The sequence below is a fragment of the Mesoplodon mirus genome (assembly GCF_964341445.2).
Source record: "Mesoplodon mirus genome assembly, chromosome: 14".
In the NCBI taxonomy this organism is placed as follows: domain Eukaryota; kingdom Metazoa; phylum Chordata; class Mammalia; order Artiodactyla; family Ziphiidae; genus Mesoplodon; species Mesoplodon mirus.
This window is the reverse complement of record NC_138990.1, coordinates 1,874,017-1,896,242: the sequence shown is the minus strand read 5'-3', so window position 1 is coordinate 1,896,242 and position 22,226 is coordinate 1,874,017. Positions and strand designations below refer to the sequence as shown.

At 49.6% G+C, this 22,226-nt stretch overlaps 1 protein-coding gene across 6 annotated transcripts in view; it reads left to right on the top strand.

Annotated features, from left to right (window-relative positions):
• Positions 1-22,226, top strand: part of TET3 (tet methylcytosine dioxygenase 3) — a 105,942-nt gene that overhangs the window by 39,422 nt on the left and 44,294 nt on the right. For 5 of the 6 annotated variants that reach the window (XM_082642144.1, XM_082642143.1, XM_082642145.1 and 2 more), the window contains one exon: positions 14,736-16,860. In XM_082642144.1, the coding sequence (XP_082498270.1) occupies positions 14,736-16,860 (2,125 nt within the window). The remainder of the gene's footprint in view (positions 1-14,735; positions 16,861-22,226) is intronic. The other variant, XM_082642147.1, reaches the window with a different exon arrangement.

The window sequence follows — 22,226 nt, the reverse complement described above, 5'->3', positions numbered from 1 at the left end:
GAGTACATGACAGATTTATACCGCTACACACATTTTAGAGATAGTGGTGCATGTTCTGCCCTGAAGGAACTTACCTTTGAATGGAACCCAAGACAAATCCAAACATCTAAAAACTCTGTCCATGAGGCAGGGACTGCTCGGTCACTGCTGTATCCCCAGTGCCTAAAACTGACACTCAGAGAGTAAGTGCTCAGTACATATCTGGAGGAATAAATAAATGAATGCATAACTTTATATATTCATATATGAAATGTATGATTGTTAAAATGTGCTGATAGCATCTGCAGGTGAAATTTCATAATTCTTTGGGGCTACTATAGCTATTTTCACTTTAAAAACCCTACTTTCCCTCTTTTATCATTTGCATGCATGGTTTTACATAGTTCATACAGTATGGTGTTTACTTCCCACTTTACCCAATATTTTCCTTGGTGTTCATAATTTTGGGGTTTCATGAGTGTATAATATTCCACTGAGTTGTATCATAACTCATGTATTTACTAAACTGTTCCCCTCATCCTGAGTTTTCAATTTTCACTAAAGTGTAGAAAATATTTTTTGAAGTGCAAATTTATAAACTTAGGTTCCCAGGGCAGCACTATGAGATGCAAAGATCTTTATTGCCCTTGATACATTTATCTGTCTATATATTTGCTTATGTACTTGTTTATTTCTGTCATTTATGTCAAAAGACAAGATTGAATTAGTGAATTAGTGGGCACCCTGGCCTGGGAGTTGGGGGATGTGGACTCAAGGCTCAGTGGATTGAATATGATTCTGAGGGTGGTGTGCTGGGGCAAAAGCAGAGGTGGGTTGGCCAGTCAAGGAGCCTCCCACGATTGATTGTCCCTGTGAGAGATAAGTAAGGAGAGAAGTGAAAGAAGGCAGATCTGGAATACTGTCCAGAGGAGCAGTTGACAGGACCAGGGTGTGCTTGCATAGGGAAACAAAGAGGAGGACCTCAAAGGTGACCGAAGGTTTGAGCCAGGATACCCAAGAGGATGACTCTTTACATGAATTTTAAGAAAGGAAAGTCCAGAGGAAGAGTTGCTGGAAAAGGGGAACAGGTGCTGAATTAGGTTTTAAGTGTGTTGGACTTAAGTTGCACCCGAGTGGAAACATGTGCTGGTTGGAGAGGAGGTCAGGAGCTTGAGGAGCAGCCCAGGAGAAAGGAAGCTTTTGGGTTATTGGTGCAGGCTGAGCAGTGGAACCTCGGGTGTAGGTGAGGTTTCCAGGAGGGCTGAGAGGGTGAGGGCGGAAGGGTGGAGAGCGGCTCTGTGGAGGGGACAAAGGAGGACCAGGATCCAGCAGCGTCACAGAAACCTAGGGAGGGAGGTGTGGGGGTGGGTGGGCGAATGGGGTCTGCCGCAGAGAGGGAGGGGGATTCCTACCGACTTCCTCATCACCCCTGACCTCAGGGAGGAGAAAATGGATGAGGAAAGGCTGGGGTTCCTGTTTCCCTTTTTCCCCAACACTGAAGACGGGACTTGCAGATGGACATGTACAAGAACCCAGGTTACTGGCATCCTTCCGTTATCTGGGCTGACAGACCAGCAGTGACTGCAGATAACAAGACTTTACACTGAGATGTATTGTGTGATTTTTTTCCAGGGGTTTAGGATAAATAGAACTTGTTGGCAACTCCCCAATTTCCTGCCTTCTGGCTTCCCTAAATGTCAGCTTCCCCCTTTTTCCATTTCCTAGCCCACTATGTGAAGACCGTCTTAGGACTGGCCTCCACCAGCCTCCTCTGTCAAAAGTTACTTTTCCTACAGATTTTTGGGTGTTGGCTTAAAGGTTCATTTCTTTGAATGAGAACAACGTAAGTCCTCTCGAGTCTTTGAGAAAGGACTGGATGGGGGCACACTCACTCGGCAGGGGTTCACACAGGAGGCTGAAGTCCGTAGTTGCTGAGACTCTCCTGCAAATGCGGGAGCTCATTCTCTGAAAGACCAGAACCCTGGCAGCTAGGAGGCCATGGGCATCCACTGTCGGCCCCATGTTAGATTTAGCCTTTGCCGCTCACCCATTTCCAGCCTTTGGAGTATGTGAGTTAACCTCTCCATGCCTCAGTTGCTCCTCCACTAAAATGGGGGTTGGGTTGTTGGAAGACTTGAAAAGGTTCTGTTTGAACATGAAAGTGCTTTCTTAAGGCAGAGGATGGTACCCAGCAGCCAGAACTGTTAGCTGTTCTCTCATCATTGTCCTCTAGCGCTGGTCCTTTTGACACACCGGAACTGCCAGTAGGTTTTATGGGGTTTGGGGCACCTTTAGGGAGAGTGCATGGAGCTGTTAGTCAAGGATTGGCTCTCTGTCAGTGGACTGTGATGTTGGCAAAGTCTCTCACTTCCTTAGCTTTTCAGACTTTGGGGGTAGGAGGTGGGTGGTAAGAACTGAGTACGAGCAGCTGGGTGGGTGGAGCCGGGGGCTTGTGCGGCCTGGGTGGGGACCGGTGGGGGCTTTTCTGGCTGTGGGACACGCACTGCGTGGCTTGGGCGATGGTCTCGGTGGCTGTGGTGCTGTGGGGGGGGGGGAGTGTGCAGGGTGTGTGGGGTGTGTGTGTGTGCTAGGGAAGACGGGCCGTCGCGCTGTCTGGCTGAGGGGCCGCCTCTGCATCCTGACCTGGTTCTCTGGTTCTCGTGCGCTGGCGGCCTCCGAGGCAGCTGCCGCTCCTTTCGCCAGGCCTCAGATGTGGTCAGCTCCATTTCCTCCCGCTGGCCTCGGGCTGGGCTGCTGCTTGAGGCAGGGGCTCCCGTCTGGAGAGCCGGCTGGGCTCGGCTTCACCCCGCCCCTGCCGGGGTCGGCCTGGTAGGGCTGTGCTGGGCACAGTGACTTACCGAGGACTTCTGATGGGTGGGGAATCTCAGGCTTGGCACCCCGCCTCAGCCAGACCCAGTCTCCCTCCCAGAGGGCTGCTCCGCTGTGTGTGTGTGTAACAGAAATAGCAAGAGGAAAATGCACCCACGGATTCCTCTCCGTGAGGCTCCCCTCCGGTCTTTGTTCAGAGGCCCGCATAGTTTGTGCAGGGTTTTCGGGTGTGTTGTAGGTACTCTATTCTTAAGCTTTCCCCGCTAAGTAAAAATGTAATACCTACAATAAATTCTGGAGACTGTGAACACGAGAATATACCCATTCTCTGCTACCCGGAGATGAGCACTGTTAACATTTCTGCATAATTCCTCTTGTTGTTTTGTTTGTGTGCACAGACATGCATTGTTAACAGAATTGGATTCTTAAATTGGGCAATAATTCAAATCCTGTTTTTTTCCACTTCGAGTAGTGTAAACACTTCCCCTGTCCTAAAAACCCTCAGAAAGCATCTATTTATAAGTACATTCTTGAGTTTCTCTTTTTTATTGAAGACATTTCCCTGTGTTTTTATTCTTTATCATTTTAAGTAGCCGTGTATCTACTGATGGAATATTATATATTATAATTTTTCTTATGTATTATTTGAAACATATACTTGACGTAGTGTTTCATGTATGTTAAACATACTGCAATATAAAGCATAATAATAAACAGATGTAAACTCCCTACCTACATTCACAGCTAGGATGTTGCTAACGTCAGTGAAACTCCCTGGTGTTTCCCCAACCCGGTCCCCCTTCTGCACCTCCAGAGGCAACCACTACCTTAACTTCTGTGTTTATCATTCCCTTGCTTTTTAAAAAAGGTTTAATTACATATGTTTGTATTCTTACACAATACTTTTATATATGCTTTTTTTGGAGCTTTTTAGAATTGGTCAACTATATACAGTCTTTTGAGGCTTGCTTTTTTTTTTTTACTCAGTGTAGTTTCTGAGATTCATGTTCCTATGGTTCATTCATTTGCACTGTTGTATGATATTCCATTGTCCATTCTGTGGTTGGTAAGCACTTAGAATATTTCCACAATTTGGTTTTTATGAGTAATGCTGCTGTGAACATTTGTGTACACATTTCCTGATGCACATATGCAACCTGTCTCTAGGACCAGAACCATAGTGTATGTGCATGTTTACCATTAAAAGATAGCACCACAGACCTTTCCAAAATGGTTGTTTTGCCCTCTGCCAGTGGTTCATAAGAAAAAGTTCCTGCTAAATCCCACTAGCACTTGGTATCAAACTAAAATACCCTTTCTTGGTGCTTGTACCTGGTACTGTTGTAAGTGTTCCTCATATGTTAATTTGTTTAAGCCTCATGACCACCTGTGAAGTTAGGTACCATTATTTTTTTTTTAATAAATTTATTTTATTTATTTATTTATTTATGGCTGTGCTGGGTCTTTGATGCTGTGCGCGGCCTTTCTCTAGTTGTGGTGAGCAGGGTCTACTCTTCGTTGCAGCGTGCGGGCTTCTCACTGCGGTGGCTTCTCTCGCTGTGGAGCATGGGCTGTAGGCATGAGGGCTTCAGTAGTTACAGCACGTGGGCTCAGTAGTTGTGGCTTGAGGGCTCCAGAGCACAGGCTCAGTAGTTGTGGCACACGGGCTTAGTTGATCCGTGGCATGTGGGAACTTCCTGGACCAGGGCTCAAACCCGTGTCCCCTGCATTGGCAGGCAGATTCTCAACCACTGCGCCACCAAGGAAGCCCTAGGTACCATTATTAATCCTCGATTTACAGATGAGGAAACAGAGGCATAGAGAGGTCAACTTTTAACCCCAGATATACAGATTAAAAAACGAAGAGCAGAGAGGTTAATTAACTTGTTCAAGGTCACACAGCTAGTAAGTAAGTGGTGGCGGCAAGGTTTGCACTAAACATACTTGCTCTTAAATTCTCTGTAATGGATATACAATGGACTCTCACAGCTGTCTTATTTTATATTTCTGTTTACTAATGAAGTTGAGTATTTTTTTTACTTATGTGTATTCCGCATTCTCTTTTCATGAAGAGAAACATTTTAAAACCATTCACCTATTGTTGGGGCACTTAGGTTATTTGTAATTCTTTACTACGAATGCTTCAGGGAAAATGCTTGGCACATATAATTTTAATATTTCCTCTGTTGTCTTATTTATTTTGTTTGCATTTCCTTAAGTGAGATTAAGAGCGGTTAAAAATGTCTGCTCTTTCGGGGCTTCCCTGGTGGCGCAGTGGTTGGGAGTCCGCCTGCCGATGCAGGGGACACGGGTTCGTGCCCCGGTCCGGGAAGATCCCACGTGCCGCGGAGCGGCTGGGCCCGTGAGCCATGGCCGCTGAGCCTGCGCGTCCGGAGCCTGTGCTCCGCAACGGGAGAGACCACAACAGTGAGAGGCCCGCGTACTGAAAACAAACAAACAAACAAACAAAAATGTCTGCTCTCTTGGATTGCTATCTGACGCTCTGTCCTCATCTGTGGAGGCAAGCCTCTACCTTCTAGGAGTCTATGATGACTGGAGGAGGTTAACGAGTATGCAGTGATGAGCATGGTACTCGGCCGCTCATAAGAATACTGCATCATAGTTGCGCAGAGCCTTTTCCTAGTCGCTTCTCTTCTTTTCCTTTCTTCCCCGAAACCACATTACTTACTCTTAGATCCGGGGCGTGAACAGTCACAGTCCTGTGCTTCTGCTGGACGTGATGGCCTCAGGGAATTAGGCCTTGCTTCAGCTTCTACCTGAGCCTCACCCCAACCATTGAGAGATCTGCTGTATCTGTTCATTTTGTAGTAGGAAAAAAGTTAGATTTTAAAATACGTTATTGGTGTGTACCTAGTAACCACATGAAACAGTACCTCCCGCCACCTCACACAAGGACACCCACTGCTACACATGACAGTCTCTAGAAGTTAGGTATAACTTTCTGAGATTTGCCATCTACAGAGGGAGCTCAGATGTGGAGAGTGTAGACAAGGGACTGGGTTAGCCAACGTGTGTACACACACACACACACACACTCTCTCTCTCACATTCACTCCTGCAAAAATAAGCTGTACATCCTCTGAAAGGGTTCCCCTAAAAAGGTCTCTTTCCCTACTTATAGATTTGCATCATCAATAAATCCCAGGAGGGGAGAATTCTCTAAAGAGATGAATAATTGATCAACTCTAGACAGAAAATGCCCTAAATACAACCCCTGTGCTACTGGGGGGCGGGGTGGGGCCATCCATTTGGGGGAGGGAAGGAAGGAATTGGTTTTAAGCGGAGGTGGCTGCTGAGCTCCAGGGCTGGGGAAAAGGATGGAGCTGGAAGGCAGCCGTTGAACAGCTGCTGGAGTAGCAGAGGGGCTGAGGTGGTGGTGCGGGCAGCAGGGAAAGTGCGGGGTTGGGGTTTGCTGGCCAGCTGGCTGGAGAGCAGCCACTCTTATCCTGGAGTCCCATGAGAATTCATTCTTGGCGATCCCTCTGTAGAGGATGTGCCGCAGACCGGCCCTGCCCCCTGGCCACTGGCCTTTGTGGAGCCTGCCTGCAGGCTTACTCATCCTGGCTAGGAACACCTTCTTGGACATGTTTCTTCCGACACGGTGTATAAGTGCTGAACAGCAGGACAGACCCTGGGACCCTGCCTCTTATAATAGCCCCTTTCCCAGAGGCCCTACACAGGGTGGTGAATGAGGACTTCGATCTCTCACTGGAGCGGCCTTTATCTTCCGCCTTCCTTCCATTTCCCTTTCGTAGAGGACTGCTGATCTGGTTTCATGTGTTGGCATTCTGCGAGTCAGGAAGGACTCGGAAAACCTGGTGTCAGTTCCACGCCTCTCATTGTGTTATGGATAAAATGAGGTGCTTGGGGGTGGAGTTCCACACTTCTGCAGCCTTGCCTGACATCCAGGGGGCTCTGGAGCCCCTGGGGTGGGGAGGCAGGCTGTTGCTGTTGTTGGATATCTGAGGGACCAGCCGTGGGGGTGGGGAGCATAGAAAGGAGCAGCCTATAGAGGAGGAGGGATGTGGGACCTTGGGAGTCCTGACCAAGCAGGCTACAGGGACGAATCCCAGAAGGGCTCCTGGGCCCCTGGAGGAAGACCTGGAGTCTTCTGCAGGTGGCGCTGCTGTACATACATGCCAACCCCTCCTGAAGTAGGTGAGGGGTTAGGTCTCTTGGCTGTAGGAGGGCATCTCCTCGGCCTGTCTTCCAGTGACAAACCCCTGCTGCCCACCGCTTGGTGAGGGGAGCATACCCCCAGCCTGTCCACACCAAGCCTGGGACGGGCTGGAGCTTTCCTAGTGAAAGCAGAGAAGAGACCTGGTAAGACTGGGTGTGCGGGTCCCAGTGAGGGCAGGGCGGGGTTCTGTGCCTGGAAGGGGGCTCTGAGAACGGGCAGCACCGACCCCTGTGGTGGGCCTCTCTGTGGAGGCAGAGGGGGTGCAGGCCGTCCACGATCAGTTGCTGATGGCACTGGCAGCTTTGCAGACCTCTGCATGTGTGCACCGTGACAGGCGCCTTAGCGGAGGAGGACTACGAACTCTGCCCGGAGCTCCAGCTGGCCGCCTCCCACAGTCCAGGGGTGGAGAGGCTTGTGCCAGCTCGGTCCCAGGAGGAAGAAGCAGCCGACCATTCTGAACACATGCTGAGCCCTCTGTCAGACTCTGAAGATGTGGTGGAAGCCTTGTGCCTTAGGAGTTTTTATAGTGTAACTGGTCATCCTCTCTTAGAAAAGGATCCCCAGCAGAAGGTGGCTGTATGTGGTGGCTGTGTAGGATCTGGTTTAGACCTGTGGTGAGGAGGACTGGTCCAGGAGGACTTTATCAGGAGGGGGTTGATTTTGTTCCTTGTCTCACCCCCTACATCTAATTGTTTGCTTCCATAATCACACTTCATTCCCATCTCTCTGCTGTTGCCTTAGTTCAGGACCTTATTATCACTGGTCTGGACAGCGGCCTTAGTCTCCTAACTGGTCTTCACGCCACCAGCCTTGAAGTCTGCAGTCCGTGCTCTGAGAAGTCATTTGAGCGCCACTCCTGAAACGTGAATTTGTTCCTGTGTGTTCACGCTACGAGCCACACGTCTGCCCTCCCCACGCTTCACGCTCAGGATGTGCCCAGCAGCTCAGCCTTCCCCTGGCCTGCCAGGCCTTCTCATGATTCTGTGCCTTTGCCTCTGTGAGACCCTCCATCTAGAATTCCTCCTCCTTCCCCTCCTCCAAAATACCTACCCATCTTCCAAGGCTCGTCCTGAAGGTCTCTTCAAGGTGAAACCTTTCTTGACAGACACGTCCACCTTCCCAGAGAGAAGTGGCCCCTGTGCCCCAGGCCCTGGATGGACTGCTCTCATGGCACCAGTATGCTCCAGGGCATTTGTTTGTTTATGGGTCTGTCTCTTGCCTTTTGCTTTATAAACTTCTTGATGCTCATGAAATATACAGTCTGGTCTGTTGTAGGGTAAGAAACCACCACAAAATTTAGTGGCATGAAACAGCTATCATTTTATTACGTTCATTGAGCCTTTGGCCCTAGAAGTCAGGAAGGAAATAGTGTGGGTAGCTGGTGTCAGCTTCTTGATGTGTAGGGCCTCAGCTGGGAAGTCTCAAAAGCTAGAGGTAACTTGACAGCTGGGCTGGAATCCTTGCAGAGCTCCTTCACTCACTTGTTTGGCAGGTTGATGCCCACCGTTGCCTGGCACCTCAGCTGAAAAGGTCCGCGGACACCTTCACGTGGCCTTTCCACATGGCCTGTGTTTCCTCACAGTGTGGTAGCTGGGCGCCAGGAGTGCGTGTCCCCAAGAATCAGGCAGAAGCTGTATTATCTTTTATATCTAGCTTTGAAAATCATGACAATGGCACTTTGACCCTTGTGACAAGCTCACCCTGATTTAAAGGGAGGGAACGTAGACCCCACCTCTCCATGGGAGAAGTGCATGTGGGTGGAGGGGTTGTGGTGTCCATCTTTGGAAAGTAAACTCTGCCACACCTGCCAAGTACTGGGTGCGTGCAGATGGCACTCTTATTAAATGCTGAAGGCTGAGCAAGGGTGGCGTATGAGCAAGTGTTGTGAAGTTGGCGCTGGGAGTCTCGAGGGAGGGATGTGATCCACAGCAGATCGTAGGGTGGAGAAAAGCCTGTGGGGGGCTGGGGAGCTCCTGTCAAGTTGGACACTTAAAAAGTGTGTACGCACACCGAGGTCCCAATTAGGAGGGCAGGAAGGGAAAGGGAGGAGATGGAACAGAGAGGCGCTCACGTTTAGGATTGTTTGGACCTGGTGACTGGGCACATTGGAAGGACGTGGAGGATGTCGGGGTTGGGGACACTCGTGGGAATAGGAGTCAGGGACGGAGCTGTTGGAGGTGGGACGGGGAGTTCGGTCCGTTTTAGACAGGCTGCTCTCAGTGGGCCTGTAGCGTGTTCCAGGGGCTGGAGGCAGCTGGAGAGCAAACTTCAAGGAGCACCCTCAGAGCGGTGCTTGCTGCAGCCCAGAGGGGAGTGAGAAGTAAGGGATATAAAGTGTGGAGGGCTTTGGGGTTGGGGCACGTCTGGCTGCGACTTTGCAAAGAGCGCCTGGACTAGCCTCCGTCCTCCGCCGGCTTTGTCCTGCGCCTTGCCAGTAATCGTCAAATAACTGCTCGGTTTCCTTTTCAACACCCCCTGCTTGTTAGGGGGACAGGATTTCAGTGGATTTTTTAGTATCTCTCAGTATTAAAACTTTTCTAAATTGAGCCTGAGTCTTCTCTTCTTCCACTTCTTGGGGCCACTTGAAACAAGTTTAATTTTTTTCCCAGATGTTTACAGATCTTGAGTTTTGTCTCCTTCAGAACCAAAAGGGACCTGTTCCTCTTATGGTTTGAACTATCCTGCTTCCTTTTTCGCCAGAGGGAGGCCTGTGTTCAGGTAGGGACTGGCCAGGCAGAGCAGGGCCGTTGCTGTCTGTACTGCAGGTCCTGTTCCGGTCAGTTCCTATCTGTGTGTGTCCAACTGCAGATGGGTTGGGACCTGTTAGTAGACTGTGAAATCAACTTAGATTGTTGCAACCTGCAAGAAAGAGGGAGGGAGGGATTTGTGTTATCTAGTAAGGGGAAATACTATTTTACAAACTTGTCACATATATAAGAATATAATGGATCACAGTGTAAAATGTATTTCTTACTGTGGTTTGTAGTAAAAAAAAGTTTGAAGAAACCTTGAGTAATACGACCTTTTGAAGCTGCCAAATCACATCATATTGAGCATACCATCAGTAAGTCGTTTTTTTCCCCTAATTTCTGGCTGTGTTGGGTCTTCGTTGCTACACATGGGCTTTTTCTAGTTGTGGTGAGCAGGGGCTACTCTTTGTTGCAGTGCGCGAACGTCTCATTGTGGTGGCTTCTCGTTGTGGAGCACGGGCTCTAGGCGCGCGGGCTTCAGTAGCTGTGGCTCGTGGGCTCTAGAGCGCAGGCTTAGTAGTTGTGGCGCTCAGGCTTAGTTGCTCTGTGGCATGTGGGATCTTCCCAGACCAGGGCTCGAACCCGTGTCCCCTGCATTGGCAGGCGGATTCTTAACCACCGTGCCACCAGGGAAGTCCCCCATCAGTAAGTCTCTTATGCCTCCTGAGTTCTAAGACATTGTCGTGCGCACCCGCTGCCATTGTTATGTGCTTCCTCCATCTTTAGTTTGCACAGATGTGGCTTAGGACCCTCTTTACCCTGGTAGATCTTTTTCTCTCCTGCCTACTGACCTTTTGGCACCTGGTCCTATCACTTAACATAGTTTTATCCCTCCTGTTTTCAACATCTCTCCATTTAATAAGTGTGCCTTCACTATCATTATTAATAAAAATGTTGAACAGGACAGTTCCGAGGACAGAGCCCTGTGGCAGGCCACTACAGACCCCCCCCCCCGCAGTTGATATACCACTCTTACTTTGAGCGTGGCATGGCCATTCAGCCATTGATGAGCCAGCCCATTCAGCCTGTCATTTTCCATAGCTGTCCCTCAAAGGGGTCACAGCCAGCCTTGTAGAACTTCAGTGTCTGCAACCTGATTCGCAAACACAGGGCCTTGGCAAGTAATACAAATGAATAAAGTGATAATTAATTCAGGCAATTAATAAATAATCATTGAACCGGACTCCTTGAGGTCCCTTTAGTCACCCACTCAGGACTCTTACATGGACTGAACTCACCCAGTGTTCTGAAAGTTGGGGATGACACTTGCTCTTTTCTCACCTGTTGTTGGCACCTTCTCCTGATGGCAGGTTTCTTCCAGGATCACAGGCAGGTGTGAGGAATGTGTCAGTGGGATCCCTTGGCTGGGAAAACTGGAATTTAGAGTTTCTTAAAGTCTCCCACCCGGCTTGGTTTCACTTTCCTCTTATCTGTATCTACTCTTCCTTTTCTTTTCTCTTTGGTCTGAAGAGCATTTTCCTTCCCAGGGAATTCACAGGCACAAGAGCGGGTGTAGCCCTTCCTTGTTCTTCTTATTCACACACCAAAAATAACTTTAAAAAATCCTTTTAGGGCTTCCCTGGTGGTGCAGTGGTTGAGAGTCCGCCTGCAGATGCAGGGGACACGGGTTCGTGCCCCAGTCCGGGAAGATCCCACATGCCGCGGAGCAGCTGGGCCCGTGAGCCATGGCCGCTGAGCCTGTGCATCCGGAGCCTGTGCTCCGCAACGGGAGAGGCCACAGCAGTGAGAGGCCCGCTTACCGCAGGAAAAAAAAAAAAAAAGAAAAAGTCCTTTCAGTTGTCTTGACCATTTGGGGAAGCCTCAGCTCATGCAGCATTAGTCTTCCTGACACTGTTTTTGTAAATCCATGCTACTCTCTCGTGTTTCTTCTTGTTTATGCATGCGTCTTCTGTCTTTTATACATAAACATGTAAACATGTAAAATTTGATCACTTCAGATTTTGTAGCCTTTGCAGCCACGTTAGTTTAGGTTTTGAAGAAGGAAGGAAGGGAGAACTGGGTGATCAGCCACATTCCCGGAGGAAAGGTGTTTGTTCCTAGTTTCTAGTTCTGAAAGACAGTAGTCTTCCACCAGCGTCAGGGAGAGGCTGGCGTATTCCATGGCCTGTGGGGCAGACAGACGGTGGACTGGGCGGGAGGCACAGAAGTCGTTACGACTGGACTCTTGTCTTGAAGGAACTACCATCTGGTGGGGGGAGGCAGCTGCTTGGCAGGTGATAAGTGCTAACAGAGGCATGTTTAAGGTGCCGTGGGAGCCTAGGGGAAGGAGCATCGGTCAGTCTGCGAACCAGGTCTGAGAGGAGGTGACATTGAGCTGATGCTTGAGGGATAAGCCAAAGAGACCTCACAGAGGCTGGGAAGGGCATTCCAGGCGATGAGAACTGCATGTGCAAAGCTCAGAAAAGCATGTTGGAAAAGCATGAGGGTCCTTAGTGGCCAGAATTGGGTCAGTGATGAGAATGAGATGGGAACCACAGGCTGGGGCCTCTGCTTATCTCCCAGAGGCCTGTCCCAAATCCCAGCTCCCCGCCACCGCTTTGGAGCCCATGATGGCCATGTTTGACAATCTGGGGACAAGTATCATTTAACCATCTGTTTAACATACTGTATGTTCTACCTGAGGGACTAATTTATTTTTTACAGGTCTTTTTAAAAAATTTATTTGTTTTGTTTATTTATTATTGGCTGCATTGGGTCTTTGTTGCTGCACGCGGGCTTTTTCTGGTTGTGGCCAGGGGGGCTACTCTTTGTTGTGGTGCGCGGGCTTCTCATCGCGGTGGCTTTTCTTGTTGCGGAGCATGGGCTCTAGGCGCGCGGGTTTCAGTAGTTGTGGCTCGCGGGCTCTAGAGTGCAGGCTCAGTAGTTGTGGCACACGGGCTTAGTTGCTCCGCGGCATGTGGGATCTTTCCAGACCAGGGATCAAACCCACGTCTGCTGCATTGGCAGGTGTATTCTTAACCACTGCGCCACCAGGGAAGTCCCCTAATTTCTCTTTTAACTTTTTATTTTGATAGAATTTAAAAACTTATAGAAAAGATTAAAGAAGAGTACCTGGGACTCCCGTATACCCAAATTGTTTACATTTTGCCATATTTGCTTTATCATTTTCTCTATGTGTATATATTTTTATATATGCATATACTTTTTTTCTGAACCATTTGAGATTAAGTTGGAGATACCCTTTATCCTTAAATACTTCAGTGTGTATGTGTTCTAAGGACAAGGACATTCTTGTACATAACCGGAGTATAGTCATCCACATCCAGAACACAGAGATCGATATGATCTTATAAACATCCATATTCAAGTTTCATCAGTTGTCTCAATGATGTACTTTATAGCTATTTCCCCCCACTCCAAGATCTAACCCATGAGCATGCATTTTGCTGTCTCTTTAGTCTTGTGTCAGCTGGGAGAGACGTTTGTTTTTCTTGTCTTTGAAATTTTTGGAGAGAAGAATCCAGATGTTTTCTAGCATACCCTTTAGTTTCAGTTTATCTGACGTTTCCTATGATTAGATTTAAGGTTATATGTTCTGGCTGCACGTCTGTGTGAGTGATGTTATAGCCTCCTTCTCAATGTTACCATATCAAGAGACACATGATGTTGGTTTTATCCCAATATTGGTGATGATGATAACTTTGATCATTTGGTAAAGGTGGTGTCAGCCAGATTTATTTCTCCACTATAAAGTTGCTATTGTATTTAAGTAAGTTTTGAAGAGATTTTTTTTTTGTTTTGTTGTTTTGTTTTTTTGCGGTACGCGGGCCTCTCACTGCTGTGGCCTCTCCCGTTGCGGAGCACAGGCTCCGGACGTGCAGGCTCAGCGGCCATGGCTCACGGGCCCAGCTGCTCCGCGGCATGTGGGATCTTTCCAGACTGGGGCACAAACCCGTGTCCCCTGCATCGTCAGGCGGACTCTCAACCACTGCGCCACCAGGGAAGCCCTGAAGAGATGTTTTGAGGCCATGTATATATCCTGTGCTTCATCAAGCTTTCACCTGCTATTCATAGCATCCACTGATGAGTTTCTAAATCCTTCTATATCCTTCTCTATTTTTCATTGGCATTCTGCTGTAAGGAAGAGCTTTCCTTTCCGGTGGGATGAATTCTTGCAAACTCAGGTCTGCCTCGTATTACCTTTTAACTTGCTGGACTGGACTCTGGGCCCACTTCCTCTTGTGCTCTCCCCCGTCTGTGTGCTTTGGGTGGACATCAGATGAATAATGGTGGTTCCTGGGAAGCCTGGATCTTCTTCCAAGCAGCACCTCACTTGTCATTGGCGTGACTGGCTTGGCGTGGGGCTAAACACATGCTGTATTGGATGATCAGCGTTTCCTCAGGCCTGGGGCTGGGGTGGGAATGTTGTCTTGTCAGCTCTCTGAGTCCAGCCTGAGTTTAAGCAAGGACAGTAATGGGCAGAGAAAAGAAGTGTGGGTTCCTTCCCCTGAGCAGCCATGACTGATTCCTTGTCCAGGCTGAATTCGTTAGTCAGAGCTGCTCGTTCCCCGCCGGTTCACACACGGACTTCGCACCTCTGGTGCATTGTTATATGGATGCTTGGTTAGCTTTCTTCTCCTCCTGACAAAAAACAAAGGTTCTGGTGTCACTTTGGTTGTTGTGAGTTAAAGACCTCTTTGTGTGTCCTCAACAAATGCTTGGTTTCCGGGGAGTTTCACGGTGTGATCAATGTGAGGCTCAAAAAGGGTCTGAGCAGCATTCAGAATTTTGCGTCAGGATCTCTTAAAGACCTGCTTTCTGTTTCCGCGGAGCCGCCAGCTGAGAAATGAGGTGTCAGAAGAGGAGCTGGGGCTCAGGCTCTGTCAGAGACAGGGAGGGTTTGCAAGGAAAGCAGGGCTAGTTGTGCCTCTCCGTGGTGTGGCGCAGGCCAGTGCTTTTCAAATACTGTGGCTCATCTTTTCCCCTTTTGTTCCTCCTCCTTTCTCTCTCTTCAGACAGGCTCAGAGCTCAGCCCAGTTGATGGACCTGTTCCAGGTCAGATGGACTCAGGGCCAGTGTACGATGGGGACTCACGGCAGCTAAGCGCCTCAGGGGCGCCAGTCAATGGTGCTAGAGAACCTGCTGGACCCAGTTTGCTGGGCACTGGGGGTCCTTGGCGAGCAGAGCAGAAGCCCGACTGGGACGTGACCCCAGGACCAGCTCACACTGCTCGCCTGGAAGATGCCCACGATCTGGTGGCCTTTTCGGCTGTGGCCGAAGCTGTGTCCTCTTATGGAGCCCTCAGCACCCGGCTCTATGAAACCTTCAACCGTGAGATGAGTCGCGAAGCTGGGAACAACAGCAGGGGACCCCGGTCAGGGCCCGAGAGCTGCTCTGCTGGCAGCGAAGACCTTGACACGCTGCAGGCGGCCCTGGCCCTTGCCCGGCATGGCATGAAACCACCCAACTGCAACTGCGATGGCCCGGAGTGCCCTGACTACCTCGAGTGGCTGGAGGGGAAGATCAAGTCTGTGGTCGTGGAGGGACGGGAGGAGCGGCCCAGGCTCCCAGGGGCTCTGCCTTCCGGTGAGGCTGGTCTTCTGGCGCCAGTCACCAGGCCACTCCTCAGCTCCGAGGCCCCTCATATAGCCCCTCCCCCGGAGGGCCTGCCCCTGTCCCAGAGCGCCCTGAGCATCGCCAAGGAGAAGAACATCAGCCTGCAGACCGCCATCGCCATCGAGGCGCTCACACAGCTCTCCTCTGCCCTCCCCCAGCCGCCTCACGCCACCTCCCAGGCTTCCTGCCCCCTTCCTGAGGCCTTGTCCCCTCCTCCTGCCCCTTTCAGATCTCCCCAGGCCTACCTCCGGGCTCCCTCGTGGCCTGTGGCCCCTCCTGAAGAGCACCCACCCTTTGCTCCTGATAGCCCTGCCTTCCCTGCAGCAACTCCTAGGACAGAGTTTCCCGAAGCCTGGGGCACGGACACCCCACCAGCAACTCCCCGGAGCTCTTGGCCCATGCCCCGCCCAAGCCCTGATCCCATGGCTGAACTGGAGCAGCTGTTGGGCAGCGCCAGTGATTACATCCAGTCGGTATTCAAGCGGCCCGAGGCCCTGCCCAGCAAGCCCAAGGTCAAGGTTGAGGTACCCTCTTCCTCCCCATCCCCCATTCTCCAAAGGGAGGCCCCCACACCGTCCTCAGAGCCCGATTCCCACCAGAAGGCCCAGACGGCCCTGCAGCAGCACCTCCACCATAAGCGCAGTCTCTTCCTGGAACAGGCCCACGATGCCTCCCTCCCCCCTCCCTCGGAGCCTCCTCCCGGCTGGTGGGCACCACCCAGCTCACCTGCCTCACGGCCATCCGACAGACCACCCAAGGAGAAGAAAAGGAAGCCCCTGGCACCAGCTGGAGGTCTCGTGGGAACAGACAAAGCTGGCCCTGGGATCAAGCCCAGTGTCCGGAAGTCCATGCACATCAAGAAGTCCAGGCCACGGGAAGCACAGCCCCTCTTCCCACCTGTGCGGCAGATCATCCTGGAAGGGCTGAGGTCCCCAGCCTCTGAGGACGTGCAGGCACATCCACCCGCCCCCGTTCCTGCCTCACAGGGCTCCGCTGTCCCCCTGCCCCCAGAACCTTCTCTTGCGCTATTTGCACCTAGTCCCTCCGGGGACAGCCTGCTGGCCCCTACTCAGGAAATGAGGTCTCCCAGCCCCATGGCAGCCCTGCAGCCAGGCTCCGCTGGCCCTCTTCCCCCTGCCGATGACAAGCTGGAAGAGCTCATCCGGCAGTTTGAGGCTGAATTTGGGGATAACTTTGGGCTTCCTGGCCCCCAGTCTGTGCCCATTCAGGACCCCGAGAACCAGCCAACCTGTCTCCCAGCCCCCGAGAGCCCTTTTGCTACCCGCTCTCCCAAGCAAATCAAGATCGAATCTTCAGGGGCTGTGACTGTGCTCTCAACCACCTGCTTCCATTCAGAGGAGGGAGGCCAGGAGGCCACACCCACCAAGGCCGAGAACCCACTCACACCCACCCTCAGTGGCTTCCTGGAGTCACCTCTTAAGTACCTGGACACACCCACCAAGAGTCTGCTGGACACACCTGCCAAGAGAGCCCAGGCCGAGTTCCCCACCTGTGACTGCGTAGGTAAGTCCTCCCGGGTGTCAGGGAAGGGCAAGGGGATGTGGCCTGGCGGGCTTGGACTTCTAGGCACTGTCTTCTATCTGGACACCACACCAGGGCCTATGGACACAGAAGTGAGCTCCAGGCTAGTGGAGAAGACACTGAAGGAAGCTGATGGTGATGCCGTGTGGTGTACTGTGTGTCAGTGGAGGTGCTTTGTCGTACAGATTGTGGTGAAGGCGTCGTGGAAGCCTTCCTGTGGGAGGTGGCGCTTGTGCTGAGGCCGGTAGGGCTGTCGGGTAGAAAGAAGACATGCTGGGACGAGAGAACAGCCTGGGCAACAGCTTGGTGGCTGTGACGGGGTAGTCCTTACTTAGAGGGCTTTTGCTCTGGGGGAGCGAAAGGGGAGGAGTCTGTGTGGGGTTGAGCAAAAGGTGGCTAGAGAGGCAGGCAGGGGCCAGATCTCGCGGGGCCCAGCGAGCCACAGTCGGGAGTTTGACTTGATCTCTGGTAATACATCGTGAGCTCCTGAGGGTTTTAAAGCAAGTGACAACCAGTCGTCACCTTGTGCTTCTGAAAGACTATTCCGGCTTGTGGTGGGGAGGAAAGGTTGGCGGGGGAGCCTGTAAGAAAGGTACTGTTGTGAGCCAGGCAAGAAATAACAGGGGCCTGTACTGAAAGAGGAGGTGGGCAGAGGCTGCAGAGTGAGTGGCCTCTGAGGAGGGGGGCTGTGGGGATGCAGACCGCTCCGGTCTCCGCCTCGGTGGGAGGGGGGCACTGAGAGCACGCAGGTGGAGAAGTGGTGAGTTCTGTTCGGACCGACTGAGTTTGAAGGGGCTGAGAGATTGGAGATCGGGCTCTGAGTTACGGGTTTGGATGTAGTTAGCATTCAGGTGACGGTTGAAGCCATGGTGTGGGTAAGAGCACTGAGGAATTGGGTTTGTTTCTGAGCCTTGACTTCTGGAACAGAAGTAGAGCCCCGGGCCTCCGAGGACTGCTCCAGGGGATGTCGGCCGTCTCCAGGGAGGTCATGGAAGCCTCAGGAAACTCCAGGTCCACTCTCAGCTGTGGTCCTCCGCTACTTACCAAGCATTCCATAAAAGATGTGTGTGTTTCAGATGTGGGCAAAAAACACGTTGATGCTGATGATGAGCATGTTGAGTTCTTGTGATTTATACACAGATAGGTCTTATGAAAAGCCTGTCTTCTCTGCTTGTTTAAATACACTAATATCTGGTCAGTTGTGTGATTTGTTGGGATGTTGTATCCCAGTTAGTAAGGAGAAGCTGGGCTGTCGTCTCCACTCCAGCTACCCCAGAATCCTGGGGTACAAGACAGTGGGGCCAATGACAACGGATCACTTGGGGAACAAGGAAAAGTTGGCCCCAGTGCTTCTGTCTGGGGTGAGTAGGTGTGCAGCATCCTGCCAAAGGCTCACAGACGTGCTCTGAGATTGTGGTTTCCACCGAGGGCCGACCCTGTTTATTACCGGGTTTAATAATGACGTGACTTTGAGTGCCCCTTACTTCCCACCATTTGGGAGAGACTTGTTCTGATCATAGGAATTGGGGCCCCACTTTCTCTCTTTGGGTTTTTATGTGTCTGGCCTATCTTCCTGTGTTTAGGGCCTCATTTGCTCTTTCTCCCCGTCCTGGGTAGGAAATATTCTTTTCTAGGGCTGAGGACATAGTTGATCCATACTAAATATTTTAATTGTGGAATTCAATTATATAGACATTATGTTTGGTCAAGCTAGTTTTTTTTTTATTTGAATTTTAATCCCATCACTTCCTCATGCCTAAAATGAAAGTGCTAACAGTACCCTTTCACCAGGGTTCATCTGAGGATTAAATTAGTTAATATGTATAAAGCCCTTAGGACTGTTACTGGCATGTAGGAAGAACTATAAGAGTGCTTAGCTGTTACCAAGCCTGTCACGTGCAAAAAAGCAAGAAAAAGGTGTAAAAACATATGTATTATGAAGGAAGAAAAGTGTCGGCTGTTACTTTATTCATCAGTCATTTATTGTTTACCTAGCCCAGTCCTAGTGACCAATAAGATAAAAATTAAGAGAAACGGTTCATCTTTGAAGGACTTTGTGGTTTGCTTGAAGAGACAACACAAACAATGAAATACCCAGTCGCCCAATCAGCAGGTATCTGCCAGGTGTCTGTGCTGTCATACGGAAGTGGTTGAACTGTCAGAGTGCTCTGAAATACCAGGCTTGGTTGTCATCATGGAGGGTAATGCTTTACTTAGGAAGCTATTCAGAGCTGGGTTTTGAAAACTGTAATGAACACAGATGGGGAGAGGTGAGTAGGTAGCCACTCCAGACTGAGGAATTTATGAGCACCGTGTAGGAGCAGACATGAGCAAGTCGCAGGAGGTAAGGCCACTAGCACACAGTGGACCCAAACCCTCAGTGTTCTCCTGCATTCCTTAGGCCAGAGGAGCCCCCTAGCAGAGGGGACAAGTCTCAGCTAGTGAGCAAAAGAACAGGCAGTAGACTGTCAGCATCAGAGAAACCCAGTGTGGCAATGCTGGCAACCTGTTGCCTTGGCAGGCAGGTGGATGGCAGGAGCAGTGGGCAAGAGGTGAGGGCAGCCACCACCACCAACCACTTGTTGCTCCCATTTGTATTTTATTTATATGTAATACAGATAAAGTATTTGTATGCTATCTAATGCTAAACAAAGAATTAGAAGCAAACCCACCTTGTGTTGTTAAATGTTAAATTATGGGAAAACGCTGAAGTGAAAACAGCAGACACAGAGAATTTAAGTGATCAGCTCACCTAGGTTAAAAAAAATAGAGAGGGCTTCCCTGGTGGTGCAGTGGTTGAGAGTCCGCCTTCCGATGCAGGGGACGTGGGTTCGTGCCCCAGTCTGGGAAGATCCCACATGCCGCGGAGCGGCTGGGCCCATGAGCCATGGCCACTGGGCCTGCACGTCCGGAGCCTGTGCTCCACAACAGGAGAGGCCACAGCAGTGAGAGGCCCATGTACCACAAAAAACAAACAAACGAAAAAAATAGAGAAAAGACTAGAAGGAAATATATCACCAGTGGTTGTATCACTGTTCAGACTGTGGGTGACTTTTCCCTCATTACGTTTTCTGAACTTTGTCTAATGTCATATGTATTTTATAATCAAGAAATGTTTTTGAAAGCACCTCCTCCTAGAAGTAGCACAGAAGCGTGAAGAGTGATCATCTTGTGGCAGGAGATCACTTAGGAAGCTACTGAGAATACCAATGACGACCACAACAATAGTCACAGTGGTGGAATATGAAACCCTTGCCCTATTCCAGGCACTGTACCAAGTGCTTTGTACTCACTGCCTCATGTAATCCTCTGTAACATCCCTATGAGGCAGGTACTGTCAGTCGTTCCATGTGAGTGATGAAGAAAGCAAAATTAGATTCAGTGATTTACCCAAGTCATAGAGCTAGCGGATGGTAGAAGTGAGATGTGAACCTAGGCAGCTGGACCACCATGTCATACTGTGATTAAAATTGTTTAGCTGAGAAATGAGTCCAACTAAAACAGCGGTATCAGGAGTGAAGAGGGCCAAAGAAGAAAGCTTTCACTTGGAAGCAGTTTCTGGAGGCGTTGAGGTTGTGTTAGGGAAAGCCTCCACGTCTGGACAGGTGCTTTCATCAGCTGGTTTAGTGAACTTGTCTTTGTGAACTCAGGCTCAGGCAGGACAAGGGTTAGGAAAGAAGCTTGTTCACTCTGGGATTAATGTTAGCTGGGAACCATCTCATATTCCAGAAACTCAGCCCCTCAACAGTGGTAGATAGAAAGGTGCAGATTGTAGGTCACTATAATGAAGAATTTTCCATAGAGGCGACAATGAAATTTGGAGATGCCATTAAGCACTCATAGCAGGCGATTTAAGTATGGAAACAACTTTATAAAAACATGGAAAGGTCTTATAGCAAAAGAAACCTAATATTCAAGCTCCATGGTGATTTTTGGCAAATAAGCAATTTTGGCCAATGTGGGCATCACCAGGTAACCAAAAACTGCCAAACACCAAGAGCATTGTCTTACACTTGTATGAAGATTACAGGTTTTCTGAAGGTATGGATGGAATTCATATCTACTTGTTCTCTGAATCTTGAAATACTAGAATTAAAGGTACGCCTTGAGGCTTCAAAGAAATAAATTTAAAAGACATGAAAGGAAATGCTATACTCCAAAAGGTAGTATGATACGTACAGGCTTGAGAAAACATAGCACGAGTTGAAGTTGTGCATTGAATTTATTGGGAGAAGAGAATATTGATGCATTCCTAATCTGTAGGGGCACACATTGGAGATTCCCCTAACCACCACTTAACCTTCCTGTAACACTCCTGTCAGACGCAGGATGATGAACTGCAGTGCCTGTTGGCTAAGCCCTTTATGTACTTTATCTGTTCTCAGAAATGGGGACATTCACAGGGAGAGCCAGCTTAGGACAGGGAAAGAGTCCAGATGATGTTTTAGTGGGAAGAGCATCCTTTGAGATCATCTGCTCATCATTTTATAGATAAGGAAACAGGTCTGTGTTAACTTTCAAGTCTTGTCCTGATGTCTCTGAGGAGCAGTCCACAGGTAGCTAGAGACATTTAACCACAGCAAAAGCAAGAAACTGAGACAGATTTTAGAGGTCGTTTTCATAGGAATGCTGTATTTTTATCCAGTTGATCATCCTGCCCTAAAGAAGTAGCCAAAGGTGAATACAAGAAAAACATCTCCTTTGCCTGAAGCATGGTAAAAGTTTGGGTGAGGGAGGGATGTTGCCCAGCAGACGTGGCTGATAGTAGCACCCACTGGGTGACTTCAGTATGAGCCACAGTTCTGAATAGGGAGACACAGAGACTGACCTCTGTTTACAGTAAAGTCTGTTTCCTATAGTTTTTATGAGAATGTATTTCCCCCCTTTGTATGCAGTTTGAGATGAATAGGAACTTCATGTCTTTTAAATATTTTTTTGGCAATAGAGTATTTGTATACCAGTATAAAGTGGGGAATAAGACTCTGGGTAGGAGTGTATCAGAAAGAACCTCCTGAATGAAGCGATGTCTTATGTGAGCTTTAAAGGATAAGCAGAAGTTTAATAGATTAACAGGGAGAAAGTAGAGTGTTCTAGGCAAAGGGACATGAAGATTATAGAGATGAAAAATACATGAAAAACCACATGCAGATGAGAAAACATGGAGAATTACAAGTAGTTCTGGTATGCCTGGTGTGTTAGATGAAAGACTGGGAGTGGCTGGAGAGTTTCAGGGGATGAGAGGATGATACCAAAGGCAGAGGGTTTGCAAGCACAGGCAAGAAAGTATGTGTGCCTGAAGTAAGAATGGCATTAAGTGGGAGGAAGGAGAGGAGGAGTGGATAAAAGAA